The sequence below is a fragment of the Cinclus cinclus genome, chromosome Z (genome assembly GCF_963662255.1).
Source record: "Cinclus cinclus chromosome Z, bCinCin1.1, whole genome shotgun sequence".
Classification (NCBI taxonomy): domain Eukaryota; kingdom Metazoa; phylum Chordata; class Aves; order Passeriformes; family Cinclidae; genus Cinclus; species Cinclus cinclus.
The window spans coordinates 75,676,199-75,689,774 of record NC_085084.1 but is presented as its reverse complement, the minus strand read 5'-3'; the positions used below and the strand labels follow the sequence as shown (position 1 = coordinate 75,689,774).

Genomic DNA, 13,576 nt, shown 5'->3' with positions numbered 1-13,576 from the left:
CGGCAACTCTCGTTCAGAATTCGGGCACCCTCGGTCGGCGCACGGGCAGCTCCCGGCAGCTATCGGGCAGCGCTCGGCAACTCTCGCATGCACCTCAGTAGCGCTTGCTCAGCGCTCGGCTACTCTCGGAATCTGCTCGGCGGCGCTCGGCCGCGCTCGGCCGGGCGCCCCCGGGGACCGGCGGCGGGGCGGGTCTGTGTTTCCGCCGTGCCCCGGGGGCGCGGGTGGGGCGGGGCGGGGCGGGGCGGTGAAGAAGAGGGCGCGCAGCGGGCGGGGGGCGGTGATGGCGGCGGAGGAGGTGGCAGCGGCGGCGGGGCCGCTGATGCAGTGCTACGAGGGGTCAGCGCAGGGCCGTGGCGTGGCGGCGGACGGCTGGCGCGTCTGCCTGGCACACAGCTTCGAGGAGCTGCGGCAGCCCTACGGCGCCGGGGATGTGCCGCTCCGCGATGTCCTGCGGCACGTCGGCCTCGCCTTGCGGTACGGCGGGAGACGGAGGGGACCGGGAACACGCCGGGACGAGGGAGGGCGCAGAGGGGGACACAACTTCGCGCTGGAGCCGCTCGGAGACGCGGGGGCCTCGCCCCGGGGAGGCACCGGCGGTGTCCTGGTGTACGGAGGGCAGAGTCTGGCGGATCACGGAAGGCCCCAGGCTGGCGGGAGCCGCCCTCCTGCCGCCCGGAGCTGCTGCCACCCTCCAGCCTTCCTGGCACCGGCACTGGGAGCGATTGGTGCTAAAGGGGCAGCACCCGGCGCTTGGGTACCCCAAAACGGGCCGAGCCGGGAGGACTGGGGGCATCGCTTGGGGATGGGGATCCTCATCTCTCACCCATAGGGCTCTTCGCTGCCGCATCCTCACCGGCATCGCCCCCGGTGCTGGCAGCTGGAGGTTAAACTGGGGCCAGCTGGGAGGGTTTTGGAACGCTGTGTGCTGTGGCAGGTTTGGGAACGGGGCACCTCTCCCGGCTTTGCGTTGGGGTGATCTGGAAGAAACCACAGAGAGCACGCGTAGAAAGCGAGAGTGTTGTTTTAACCTTTAACGCTGGAGTCTGAGTGCTTGGCAGCGTTTCTGCAGCCATCAGGCTGAACGCTGGGACCAGTAATGGCATTGCTGATTTCCTTGTGCTGGATTTATGACTCCTACCTCCATTTTCCGCTGGTGTCTTTGGAGGCTGCTGCTTGCCAAGCTGGTTCCTGCAACGGTGGATGAAAGAGCAGATTCTGGATTGCTTCAGGGCGCACGGCATGCTGGTCTGACCTGAGACAACCTGGTGCGAGCCTGGGCATCAGGGAAGGGAGAGTGTGGGTCATGCACCGGAGGTAAATAAAGGCTGCTGGAAAAGCTGCCGTAGCAGGTTGGGATGAGCTGAGCATGTAGGAAAACATGAAGTTCTGGTGGGGTGATCAGGGAGGAGAAGCAATCCTGTCCTTGTTCTCACTGAAGTTTGGAAGTGCCTTGTATCAGTCCTAGGAAAAGGTCTTTGAAAACAAGAAGCTTGAAGTCAAACTACTGCCTCTTCTTCTGTTCAGTTTTTGCATGTAATTTGGTTGTTATCTCAAAATACTTTTGCAGTGGCAGGAGCTTCCTAGCAAGGAGATTCCAGCCTCAGGAGTAGAGGAGACAAAGTGGTAGGGTGATGAGAAATACCTATGTGGGTTTGATTTAAAACCTAAGGCCAACATTTTTGGCTGAAAGGACAGCCCATTCAGGGATATGAGGATAAATGGGAGGCTGCATGCCCCAGGCATCGGTGGGCACCTCAGCATCTTCCTCACTGGGGCAGCCAGCTCATGGAAACCTGGGAGCTGGTGGTGCGAGAAGATCCCAGAGCCCAGTTATGTGTCATGGTGCAGGGATCTGTGAAGCCCTGCAGATTAGCCTGACCTTTCCTGAATGACCCATAGTGAGTGGCTCCTTTGCTGGAGATGTTCTCAAGACTTGGCATGGCTTGGTTCATCAAGTGCAAAGTCACTTGGTGCAGGTGCTTGTAGCCACTGGGAGTGCCTTCAGGTCACTGCATATCTTTGGCTCAGGAGGTCCAGGACCGGCAGAGGAGCCGCCACATCCTGGGTTGACGTTGTTGTGTCAAATTAAACATGATGATGGGTGTCCTCTTGTGCACCACCAACCCTAGGTGCAGGTGACATGGCTGGGGGTGTTGACAGCCCTGGGGCAGGATTTTTTGTTAATCATCAGGATAACTATGGGGGACATGTTTGTCTGGAAAGAAAAGGTTGTGCAGAGGACTCAGCTGGGGCTGGTGAGGCAGGAGAAGAGGTACAGGTTGGTTTCCACAGAGGTGGCTCATGTGTCTTGAGAGGGGTCGTGATATGAATCCAGATCAGCTGGGTAGTGTTCAGACAGGTTTTAATTCAACTGCCAGTTTGAAGGGGAAGAAATGCCCTCCAGCCCTGACAGGACTTTTGGTGCTACAGAACATGAAGTATTTCCCCTGGTTATTCTTCAGCCCTGTCAGAGCTGTTAATAGCCAACAATGGAGCATTGACCACTGGGCTTCTCTTCTTGGCTTGTGTGATTTTGGGAGAAGCTGGAAGAAAAAGAGTTTGCTATTGAGGTGGTAAAATGACTTTGGCACTGTCAGTAAATGCCAAACTTTTTCTGCTGTGTTCTCCTGTAAAAACTGCTTCCTGAAACCCATCTCCTGCCTCCTTGCCAAGGAGTCAGGATGACCTGCTAGGCTGTGCTGCAGCCACTCGGCCTGGGCACCTTATTTCCTGTTCCCAGAAGTCTTCTGGGGAAGCAGCTGGGTTGGTTTCCTGACACTGGGTTGAAAAAGAATAATAATTTCCTTGAGAGAGAGAGCACTGCCAAAACCTCTCCTTGGCAGGGTAAGGCCGGGGCTGTCCCAACTGGAGAAGAGCAGTTGCAGCAGATATAGCTGGAAGATAGTGGCAGGCCCTGATTCAGGGCAGTCAAGCAGGACAGGCTTGTTCTCATCATGCCCTGAACCTCAGTGGGCCAAACTTCCACAGACAGTCAAACACAAAGCTGGGTCTGTGGGAGTGGAGAACAGGCTGCATTTAGGTCCTGTGAGACTGCAACCCAGAAAATCTCATGCTGAGGTGGTTTTGGGGACCTTAGACGTTGGTGAATAAAGGTGGATTCCCAGTGAGCAGCCAAAAAGTCAAGTGTGGGTTATTTCTGTTTGGGAAGTGTAGTAGTGGAAGTATCTTGGAAGAGCCTCTCCCCCTTGCTCCTGGATCCCAGGGGATTATTGCCCATTACCTGTGCTCTGCATCCTGTGAAACCAGGGGCAGGACAGGCTGTGTGCTCCTGGTTGGAGTGGTTTTCTACTCAGCAGTATGACATGGGTGTCTGCAGGTAGCTCAGGGACATTGCCCACTGTGGGGGCTCCAGTTCTACTGCCCAGCTGGTATCCAGGGCCATGGAGCTGCCAGCTGGGTCTTACCTGACCAAGAAAGGTTCTCCAGCTTGTGGTGTGGTAGCTGGTTTCCGTGTGCTAATTGACTCTGTATAGAAGGCTTAACTTGGGGCTGTTTATTAGCCAAAGCCAGTATTTTACAAGCACTGACTTGGAGCCCAGCCCCACTTCTCTTGCCTGGAGTGGTGCTGGCACACCCAGCCACAGGTGTGCCCCTGTTTGGGTGTCTTTATTCCCAGACCTTTGGGTGAGAAATTATCTGATGGGCAGTGCCGGTCTGCACAGCTGGTGTGTGGGCAGAGGCAAGTCCCCAGGATCCTGCCAGTTGCATACAGCAACCATCACCACTTCCAGGGCAAGGCTGCCCTGTGCCCTTTGCTCCCAATGATGTGGCACAGGGATGTGGTTCTGTATGGCCATGGGGGTATGGAGGTTGAAGAGCAAGACTCGTGTCCCTGGAGCAGTGTGTCTCCTCTGGGCTTGCACCTCTGCTTGCAGGTCTTCCTTACCAGGACGTTGTGTACCAAGCATGGAGGAGGTGGTGGTCCATGTGTGCATTCCCACTTTTCCATGAACATCTGGGAAAGCCTCCTGTGCTACATGAGCTGGGAGTCCAGCTCTTGAGTTGCCCTTGCAGTCAGTCCTGAGCTGCCTGAACTCTTCCTGCTTGTGCTTGCTGGAGCATGATTGATGTATGCTCCAGATGGGTGATAGAGCCTTATCACCCCTTGTGCCATGGGCAGTGGGACATAGGTTCTTGTTGTACATCTCTGCAAGGAGGAAAAGCTCAACCTTGCTCATCCTGCCCAGTGACACTGAAGGGATGCTGTTGCCAGCTCCTGACTTCAATACTTCTTTCCCTTGCAGATACTTCAGGTGGTGGATCAAGAAGACCCGCATAGAGAAGAAATCTGCCTTCATTGACCTCTTGTGTGCTGTTCCTCTGCAGCAGATCTATGGTCAGCCTCCACTTTGGGTACGGGGGTGGGCAGAGATTCACATGGGGCCATGAGGGTGCTAGTGGAACATGTGAGTCAAGGAGCTTTTGTGATGTGGGCAATGCTGAGTGGCTCTCCCCTGCAGATATGCATGTGGAGAGTTCCTGAGCCAGGTGCCACTGGTGGGGGGAATGACAGTGCTAACTGTTGGTGTCTTTGCCAGGTTGTCCACTGGGTGGTATTGGCGGAGGCACCATCACCCGTGGCTGGCGGGGAGAGTTCTGCCGCTGGCAGCTGAACCCTGGCCTTTACAACTATGAAACTGTCATCGCCAATCAGGTAGGGTCTGCGAGGGGAGTGAGTGTCTCTGCAGCAGCCTGAGTGGTTGGGGTGTCTGCCATGGGGCTCATCTCATCTCATTCCCTGCACGTGCTCCTCTCCTCTACAGTTCACGGTGTGCCTGCGGTGCAAGGGGCAGACGATTTACCAGCAGGTCTTGTCCATGGAGAGACCCAGCAGCCTGCAAGGCTGGAACTGGGGCTACTGTGGCCACTACGCCTTTTACCATGCCCTGTACCCCCGTGCGTGGCTGGTGTACGAGTTGCCGGGGCAAAAGGTGGTGCTCACTTGCCGACAGGTCTCTCCTGTCATCCCCCATGACTATAAGGTAAGGCGGTGATGGCATCCCCGGGGGCAGAGCTGCTTGTTAGCCAGGTTTCCCAACATTTCCCTGTGTCTGCACTCAGCAGCGGTCCCAGGTGGGGGAATCCCTGCAGCCATGCGGGGAGCTGGGGATTGCAGCAAGGGATGGCTCAGCAATGCCGCACTGCCCGTGCTGGCTGCCAGCCCCAGGCGAGGGCGGCAGCTGTGCCGCTGACACGTCTGACCTTCCTGTTACCCCAGTGCAGCACGTGAGCCTGTATCAACCTGCCGAGCTGATGAGTGATGAGACACCCGGCTGAGTCCTAAACGCCTCTTTCCTCTCTCTGCTGCCCGGCATGCTGATTGCCAGCCCAAGGCTTCTCTTTTCAATTTTGTGTTGCCTGCTTCCCAAATTCCTCTGCTCCTGCTGCTGCTACTCAGCCTGGCAACAGACTCTAAGACTAAGTTACTTTTCTCAGTGCTCTTGTTCCTGCTGCGTCCTGTGTGGTGTCCCCAGCAGTGGGGGAAATGATGCTGGGGCAGCTGCCTGTGGAGCAGCAGCCCTGTAGACAGCGTTCTGTGTCTCTGCCAGGACTCCAGCCTGCCAGTGGGAGTGTTCATCTGGGAGGTGGAGAACGGCAGGGATGAGGACGTGGAAGTGTCCATCATGTTCAGCCTGCAGAACGGCACAGGAGCAAAGGAGGACAGGAAGGGCGGGCACTGGAATGAGCCCTTCACCTTCCAGAAGGATGGTGAGCGTGTTGCTGGAGTCCTGCTGCACCACTGCCTGGCCGTGAATCCCTTCACCCTGGCCATCTCTGCCCGAGAGAAGGTAAAGGGCTGGCCCTACTGCTGTGGTTGCTGCTGGAGAGCCCTGCTGGATGTGGGGCAGCTGCCTGCAGGCAGCTGGTAAAGGATGGGTGTACAGCGGGTTGAGGTTGGCACAGGTTCTCAGCGCTTGACTGACACCAGGAGTGGAGATGTGTCTTCCCTGAGGGCAGCCTATTTGGGGATGGTGTCAGGAGAGCAGCCGAGGCAACAAGTTCAGAGTTAGAGTTGCTGGGCAGCACATGGGAAGTGAGTGTGATGTGCTGGTGGTGGTATTGGGGAGTAGAGAGCATTAATCTTCTCCAAAGTAGCAGCCCCTGATGGTGCTCTTCCCTTCCCCAGGCTGGCACGGGAGTCACCCACATCACGGCATTCAATCCCACGGGATTGGGTAGAGAGGTGTGGCAGGACCTCCTGCAGGATGGCAGGCTGGATTCACCCACTGGTGAGTGCCTCCATCCTCTGTGGGACGGGTGGAGGGGGAGCAGGGGAATGGGTGGCCATGCTGGTTGTGGGCACCCAAGCCAGAGCAGAGTTTTTTCCTCCAGCCTCCTTGTTTGGTTAAAATCCCTCTAGGCTTCTGTGACTTATTCCCAAATTTAGGCTGTATTCCAACTTCCCATTGCTTGTCCTTGCTGCGGTATTCCAAAAGCTGTTCATACCACTTTCAGTCTATTCTTGGGTATTGGTTATACATGCCAGTATCTCATTATTCTGTGTATGAATTGAGGTTTCCACACTGAATTGAGGTTTCCACTAGAGTGCCAGCATGCTCCCCTACCACCTTCCCTCAGTCCCTGTTTCCAGGTAAATGAGCTGTGTGCTGTCAAATTTGTTCATGCCAGCCTTTAACAGTGCTTGGGGTTTAGTGCTGCCATCACTTGCTCTCCTTTTCCTAGTGTAACAGTTCTCTGAACGTCCCTGGTATTCCTGTGATAATTCTGCATCCATCCTCAGGTGTCTGGTCCCTCCCTTGGGAGGAGCCTTGAAGCAGGGCAGCATCTCCAGCCTTTGCTGCTCACCTCCTATTGCCATAAAAGGTGACCTTTCCCTAATGTCTGTCAGTTTTTAAACAAGGCTGATGCTGACAAAGTAGTGATGCTGGGTCTTTGCAAGATTTCTTGAGGCTTAAATTGTGTAAATGAAGTGTTTACTACATATTTTTTTTTTCCAGAAAAGCAAGCTTCCTGCCTAGATGCACTAAGAGCTCTCTAGGCTGTTGGGATGTGGTATTCCTTCATGCATGCCAGCCATCATAGGCTGGATCTGTGCTTATGTTGCTCTAATGAGTTTACCTAGTACACATGTCAGAACCAGCATATAATTATCCAGCCACCTCGGGGCTTTTGTTAAATACCAGAATGGCTTAAGCACCCTGCAAAAAGCTGGAAACAATGACTGTCCCTAGAAAGTCACAGTGTCTTTGAGTGCAGCACTCAGATACAGAGTAATGGGATACTCTGTAGCTTCCATTCATGCCTGGTAGCTTTTCCTGCCTGGCTTGTTCCTGTTCTTGGATGACTGAATTCTTTTAACCACTCCTCCCAAGGAAGCATTTTCCTGCGGCAGCATCATCCCTTAAAGCCCTGGGCTGCACCTGGGTTGTGCAGGGGCTGTGGTATGCCCCCTCTCATCTCCCTCAAGGTGTGTGTGAATTTCAGTTATGTTCCCTTGGGTCTTCCTTGGTTGCCTAAGAATATCTTATTTTTTTCCTGGCAGGTAATAGCAGGCCAACAGAGAAAGGGGAGGTGACAGCAGCAGCAGTGTGTGCCAGCTGCAGGGTGCCTGCCCATGGGCACAAGACACTGGAGTTGGCCCTGGCTTGGGATATGCCCTGTGTTCACTTTGGCTCCAAGGAGAAGCTACACCTCAGGTGGGTAGGCTGTCTCCACTGGTGTTTGGCACATGCCCCCAAAGCCCCCTTTTCCCTCCTTCCTGATTTGTGTACCATGTGGGGACCTTTCATCACCCACTCCTTGTTGTGTGGCCCCTCAGCACAGGGAAGGGAACATATGTCCAGCTCTTGCTCCCCAATGCCCCTACAGTAGCAGTTGAGTTCTGCTGTTCACTGTAGTCCAGTGTCCCTCTCCAGTGTCCATGTGGGTTTCCCAGGTGGAGATCACAGGGTGCTCACCAAAACCTCACTTGGCAGGCGGTACACCCGGTTTTTTGGCAGCGAAGGCAATGCTGCTCCTGCCCTGTCCCATTATGCCCTGACACACTACGAGGAGTGGGAGAGGAAGATCGATGCATGGCAGAATCCCATCCTGGAGAACAGGTAGGGCACACGGGAGCATCTTCCCAGAGGCCTCCTGGGGTTGGCTGCTGCAGGAGCATCACCACCTCGGCCTCTGAGGGTGAGCTTCCCTGTTCCCCGCAGCCAGCTGCCTTCCTGGTACAAGTCAGCCCTCTTCAACGAGCTCTACTTCATGACGGATGGGGGAACCATCTGGATGGAGGTGCCCCCTGATTGCTGTGCCCAGGACCTGCAGGGGCCGGCGGGGGCGGGACTCTCCCACCTCCTTCCTGTCCTGCGGGAGTACGGAAGGTTTGCTTATTTGGAAGGTAACTCACAAGGATGTGAGGGATTCTGCCAACTCATCCCCTCCCATTACTGTAGCCATGTGTTTTTAACCTGCCATGGGGATGTTTTTCACACTCCAGTGGGTAGGGAGCAGTGCTATTCTCAGGGAAACCCCTTGCATCTCTGAAGTGTTCCCCAGATCGCTGTGGCTCTGTGTAGAGAATGAAAGCCTCTTTGAAAGGGAGTCCCTGCCTGGAGCAGAGTGCTGGGAAAGATCCCCCTGTCCTGGACCATGTGGAGGGAGAACCTTTCCCCCTTTTCCCCTCCCCATGGCAGTCTCCTTTCCCTCACCATCTGCCCCATCCCACCAGGCCAGGAGTACCGGATGTACAACACCTACGATGTCCATTTCTACGCCTCCTTTGCTCTCGTTATGCTGTGGCCCAAGCTGCAGATCAGCCTGCAGTATGACATTGGTGAGTGTCTCTAGAGGCCCTGCCTTGGTGCCTGCTCAGGCTGCTGCTGTAGAGATGTGTGCCATGGAGCCAGCATCCTCCTCCAGCCACCCTCCTGTGCCCAGGACTTGCAGCCCAGGAATGTTGCTGCCTCAGCATCTCTGTGCCCAACACTGGGGGTGGCTTCTTGCCAAAGTAGGGGGTGAACAGCTAGCTCTGCCTAGCCTGGGGTAGCCCCTGGTCTTCCCATCTCAGTCTGTGCCCCTTGCAGAGCAGACACGCAGAGCTGTTTGCAGACTCCCAGTGCTCTGGCTGGGTTTGGTGGCTGTTTGGTGGTGACCTAAGTAGGAGTGTGGAGCACAGCTTGTTGCTGGGCTCTTTTAGGGGCTGAGCCCACTGGGTTCCCTTCCCAGCTGTCCCTTAAAGGAGTAGTGATAGTTGCATGCCCCCTACTGAGTGGGGGATGGAGAGCAGCCTGTCACCTCAGCCCTTTGCAGAGGGCTGTGATCTTTGACCTCCAAAGGGCAGCCTGGCATCCTGGTGCTGGTGGCCCTGCCTGTGCTTATGCTTGGACCTTTCTGCAGCAGTTTCTGCTGCCCTTTCTATATGTCCTGCTTTGTGTCCTCTGCAGCTGTTGCTGTTGTTAATGAGGATGTCCAGCCCCGGCAGTACCTGATGTGTGGTCAGACAGCCCAGGTGAAGATGAAGAATGTGGTACCACATGACATTGGGGACCCAGGTAAGGGGTCTATTGGGTCTATGGGGGAACAGATGGGAGGCCAGGCTTTGGGGAAGTCGGTATAGTGCATGAAATGCACTATTTATTCTTGTCAAGCATTTGAGCTGGCTACCTGGGAAGTTGTGGTGCCACCATCACTGGTGTATTTAAGAGAAGTATAGATGTGGCACTTAAGAATGTGGTTCAGTGGTAGACTCAGCAGTGCTGAGAGGTCTTTTCCAACTTAAATGATTCTGTCATTCTATATTTTCTGGGAATGGAAAGCTGGATGGTGTGGGTGGTGATGAAGACCATGCTGCATGGAGCTTTTGCAAGGGAGACGGAGGGAAGTAGCAGGAAGGCTGTTCTCGCTAGAGATGGCACAGGGTACAACATATTATTTCAGTGCTGTTTGATCACAGCACCCCTGGGTCCTTGCTCCTGTGTAGGAGAAGGGATGTTTGTTGCTTGCTGCCCTGCTTCATCTGGTCTGTCCTGGTTTAGATGATGAGCCATGGCAGCGTGTCAATGCCTACCTGATGCACGACACTGCTGACTGGAAGGACCTCAACCTGAAGTTTGTGCTGCAGGTTTACCGTGATTACTACCTGATACGTGACTCCCTGTACCTGCGGGACATGTGGCCAGTGTGCCAGGTACTGGAGATCAGACCATGGGGCACTATACTTTCCCACTTCCCTCAGGAGCCAAGCAGCTTCCTGAGAGGTTGGATGCTCCCAAACTTCCAGGATGTGAGGACTGCGTGACCATCTCCTGCCTCTCCCACAGGCTGTGATGGAGTCAGAGCTGAAGTTTGACACAGATAATGATGGGCTCATTGAAAACGGTGGCTTTGCTGACCAGACATATGATGCGTGGGTGGTACATGGAGCCAGGTGAGCAAGAGAGGCAGGTGGGGGTAGGAGATGGGGGCTGTGGAGTAGGCACATAGCTCAGAGCTGGGTCGTTGTATCCCATTTGTCACAGAACCCTTGAGGTGTCCCAAATTCCTAATGCTTCTCTTGTTTGGGTCTGGCAGTGCCTACTGCGGTGGACTGTGGCTGGCTGCTGTCTGTGTGATGTGCAAGATGGCAGAGGTGCTTGGAGATACTGTAATCCAGCAGAAGTACCTGGACATCCTGAACAAGGGCAAGGAGGCTTTTGAGAAGATGCTCTGGAATGGTGGGTGCTCAGCAGTGGGGAACCATGCTCAGCTGGCCATGCTTCCCTTGGGAGGGAATGGCTCCTCCTTGGATTATAGAGCCTTGTGGAGCATGGGGGAAGGAAGGGGCAACATTGTCCCTGTGAGCTGGGGGAAAGGAAGGGAGATGCTGCCCCTCTAAATGGAGGGGAAGGAGCAGGTGTCTAGGAGGAAAAGGTGTGGGAAAGAAATGAGTCTTGTGGTAAAAGCAGCTGTGCTTGAGCCACACAGGGGGATGTGTAGGGACAGCTCACATGAGCCAGTATCCTAATCTATTGATTTTAAACTGTTCCCTGCCTTTTCCAGGAAAATACTACAACTATGATAGCAGTGGAAGTGACACTTCCAGCAGCATCATGTCAGACCAGTGTGCTGGGCAATGGTTTCTCGGAGCTTGTGGTCTGGACCAAGGGGAGTTTGAGGTAAGAGAAGGGGCTGCCTGGTGTGGCTGGGGTGAGATGAGGCCTGTGGCAGGAGGGAAGCAACAGCAGGGCTGGCACATGTCAGGGGTTAAACTTCAGGGACAGTGTGGATGGCACCTCCCTAACTCTGCACACACTAGTGGAGGCTGGTGGATGGATACAGCAGAATCACCTTAAACCAAAACATGCTCACAGAGAGGCCATTCAGCAGGAAGGTGCTACTGCAGCTAGCTTTGGCCCCAGTGGGGTTAGCTCTGGGCAAGGTACTATTTGTCTAAAAATGGTAGAAAAAAGGTATAAAGCTTTCCATTGCCCTAAAAAAATCCAGGTTTAATATCAGAGGGAACTACAGCTTATTCCAAGTTCTGAAGTCTGTGGTTCTTCAGTTGCAAAAGGAGAATTGGCTGCAAATTCCTCATGTCTGGTGGGATGGTCAGAGCAGCTGCTGGTGCTACAATACCTAAAGAGAGAGGGGCAGTGGAGAACCATTGAGTTATTTCTACCCCAAATAAACTGTGGGCAGTTGTCACAGCAAAGCTTTCTGCTGGACATGGGCAGGCAAAGGCCTCAGGTGAGTGAAGGGAGGAGTGGCTTTGTCTGTGGGAAGGTGACAAACCACTTCACTGTCTGTTGGGAAATCAGAGGGGAGCTCCAGGTTTTGGGAGGAAAAAGTAAATGTGGCGCAGTCCAGAATCTGATCTGCCTTTCCCCAGCCTCCAACTCCTGCTGCTGAAGGTGGCACTTCTCCCTGGTCTCTGGTGAGCTCTGAGCTGACTGGAGGTGGGACTGGTGAATTCCTCTCCTCTGTTACTAGGACATTTCATGGATGTTTTCCCCATGTATTTTGATCCATTGCCTGGCTGGCATCACTCCTGTCCATAACCTCATTAACATGGCCTTGCTGCGTGCACAGGTCAGCAGTGAACAAATCAGAAATGCAATGTAAGAGCAGCCTGTGATCCAGTCCTGAAGAAAGTGTGCCCAAAAGCTTCTGCCAAGGATGGGCACACCAGCCCTTCACTGATTGCCATGGGACCCCATGGACTTATCTCCAGATGAGGCACACTGGGAAAAAATGTCTGCAGGGATGCTTGGCTTGAGCATAGGGAGAAGGGATTTGCTGCTTTTGCTTTGGGTCTGCCCAAGCTCTGTGGTTGGACTGCCCAGCCTTCCCTGGCAAGGTCCTGCCTGATGCCATCCCAGTCTCTGGTTCCCCTGACTGTGGTGTCACCAGACTGAGAATGAGTGTCTGGTACATCCCTGCGCTGTGCTGATGAGCCTCCTGGCTCATCCTTCTCTTGCAAGTGACAACCGTAAAGCAGATGAGCATGGTGTGGTTGGCCAGGCCTCCAAAACAAACCCCCAAGTGATGGTGAAGGGGTCTGGCCAGGGACTGTGGGCAAGAAGCTGTTTTTGGAGATGAACTATTTGGATGAGCTGTGTGTCCTTGTGAGGAGCGTGGAATGTAGTTCAGCACATTTGTTAAGTACTTTGGGGGCTTTTTTTATCCTTTTGGGCAAAGAGATATCTCACTGCCTCCTGTTACTTATCTGAGGTGGGAATTTGTTGCTATTGACCCAGAGAGCACTGTTGCCATTTTCCTCACAGAAAACTTAATCCTGCTCCAGACCCAGCCGGAGGGGTCCACATGAGCACCAATCCCATCTCTGTCAACCCAGGTTTTCCCCAAGAGTCACATTCTCAGCGCTCTCAAGACCATCTTTGAGAAGAACGTGCTGAGCTTTGCGGGAGGCACCATGGGGGCCGTGAACGGCATGAGACCCGATGGCGTTCCCGACACCTCCAGTGTCCAGTCCAACGAGGTGTGGATCGGCGTGGTCTACTCCCTGGCTGCCACCATGATCCAGGAGGTGAGTGGGGATGGTGCTGCCGCACTCCCCAGCGTGTGCTCCTTTTCACTCCGTGGACCTGCTGATGGTCCTGTTCCCTGTCCTGCAGGGCATGGTGGAGGAAGGCTTCCGTACAGCGGAGGGCTGCTACCGGACAGTTTGGGAACGGCTGGGCATGGCTTTCCAGACACCTGAGGCCTATCGGGAGAAGAAGGTGTACCGCTCACTGGCCTACATGCGGCCCCTCAGCATCTGGAGCATGCAGCTGGCCCTGGAGCGCCGGGCTGGCCAGACACCCGCACCTGCACAGCTCCCTCAGGGCCCCACACACCCTTGAACCTCATGATATTGGGCAGGGCACCGGGTGCACCACGGGCTGGGGGGGCTACAGATGGCAGGCAGGGACCCTCCCCTCCCACTCTGTGCTAGTACTCACATTGCTGTTTTCCTTCCCTACCTCCACTACATGCCCTTGACCTCAGGGGGCTTGCAGCCACTGATGCTGAGCACAAGGCGGGGGGGGGGGGGGACAGAAGTGTGGGGGATATCTCATCAGAGCTTGGTGGGTTAAGAAATTGCTGCTGGAGCCTGTGCCTC

The 13,576-nt window shown here is 54.8% G+C and overlaps 1 protein-coding gene across 1 annotated transcript; it reads left to right on the top strand.

The window, feature by feature from the left end:
- The first annotated feature begins 304 nt into the window (after positions 1-304).
- On the top strand, positions 305-13,316 carry GBA2 (glucosylceramidase beta 2). Its single transcript, XM_062513271.1, has 17 exons — positions 305-477; positions 4,269-4,360; positions 4,563-4,678; positions 4,788-5,006; positions 5,574-5,813; positions 6,152-6,254; positions 7,529-7,682; positions 7,962-8,087; positions 8,190-8,374; positions 8,705-8,809; positions 9,420-9,527; positions 10,011-10,162; positions 10,296-10,402; positions 10,546-10,688; positions 11,014-11,129; positions 12,809-13,000; positions 13,089-13,316. The coding sequence occupies exons 1-17, from the start codon at positions 323-325 to the stop codon at positions 13,314-13,316; spliced, it is 2,541 nt and encodes an 846-aa protein (XP_062369255.1). The 5' UTR covers positions 305-322.
- Positions 13,317-13,576: the final 260 nt, after the last annotated feature.

What these genes read in the sequence shown, in the direction of transcription:
- GBA2 (XM_062513271.1), top strand. Translation starts at nt 323, where the DNA reads ATGCAGTGCTACGAGGGGTCAGCGCAGGGCCGTGGCGTGGCGGCGGAC. An exon ending in TCATCCCCCATGACTATAAG is followed by an intron (nt 5,007 to 5,573) that starts GTAAGGCGGTGA and finishes TGTCTCTGCCAG; the next exon opens with GACTCCAGCCTGCCAGTGGG. An exon ending in TGAGAAGATGCTCTGGAATG is followed by an intron (nt 10,689 to 11,013) that starts GTGGGTGCTCAG and finishes TGCCTTTTCCAG; the next exon opens with GAAAATACTACAACTATGAT.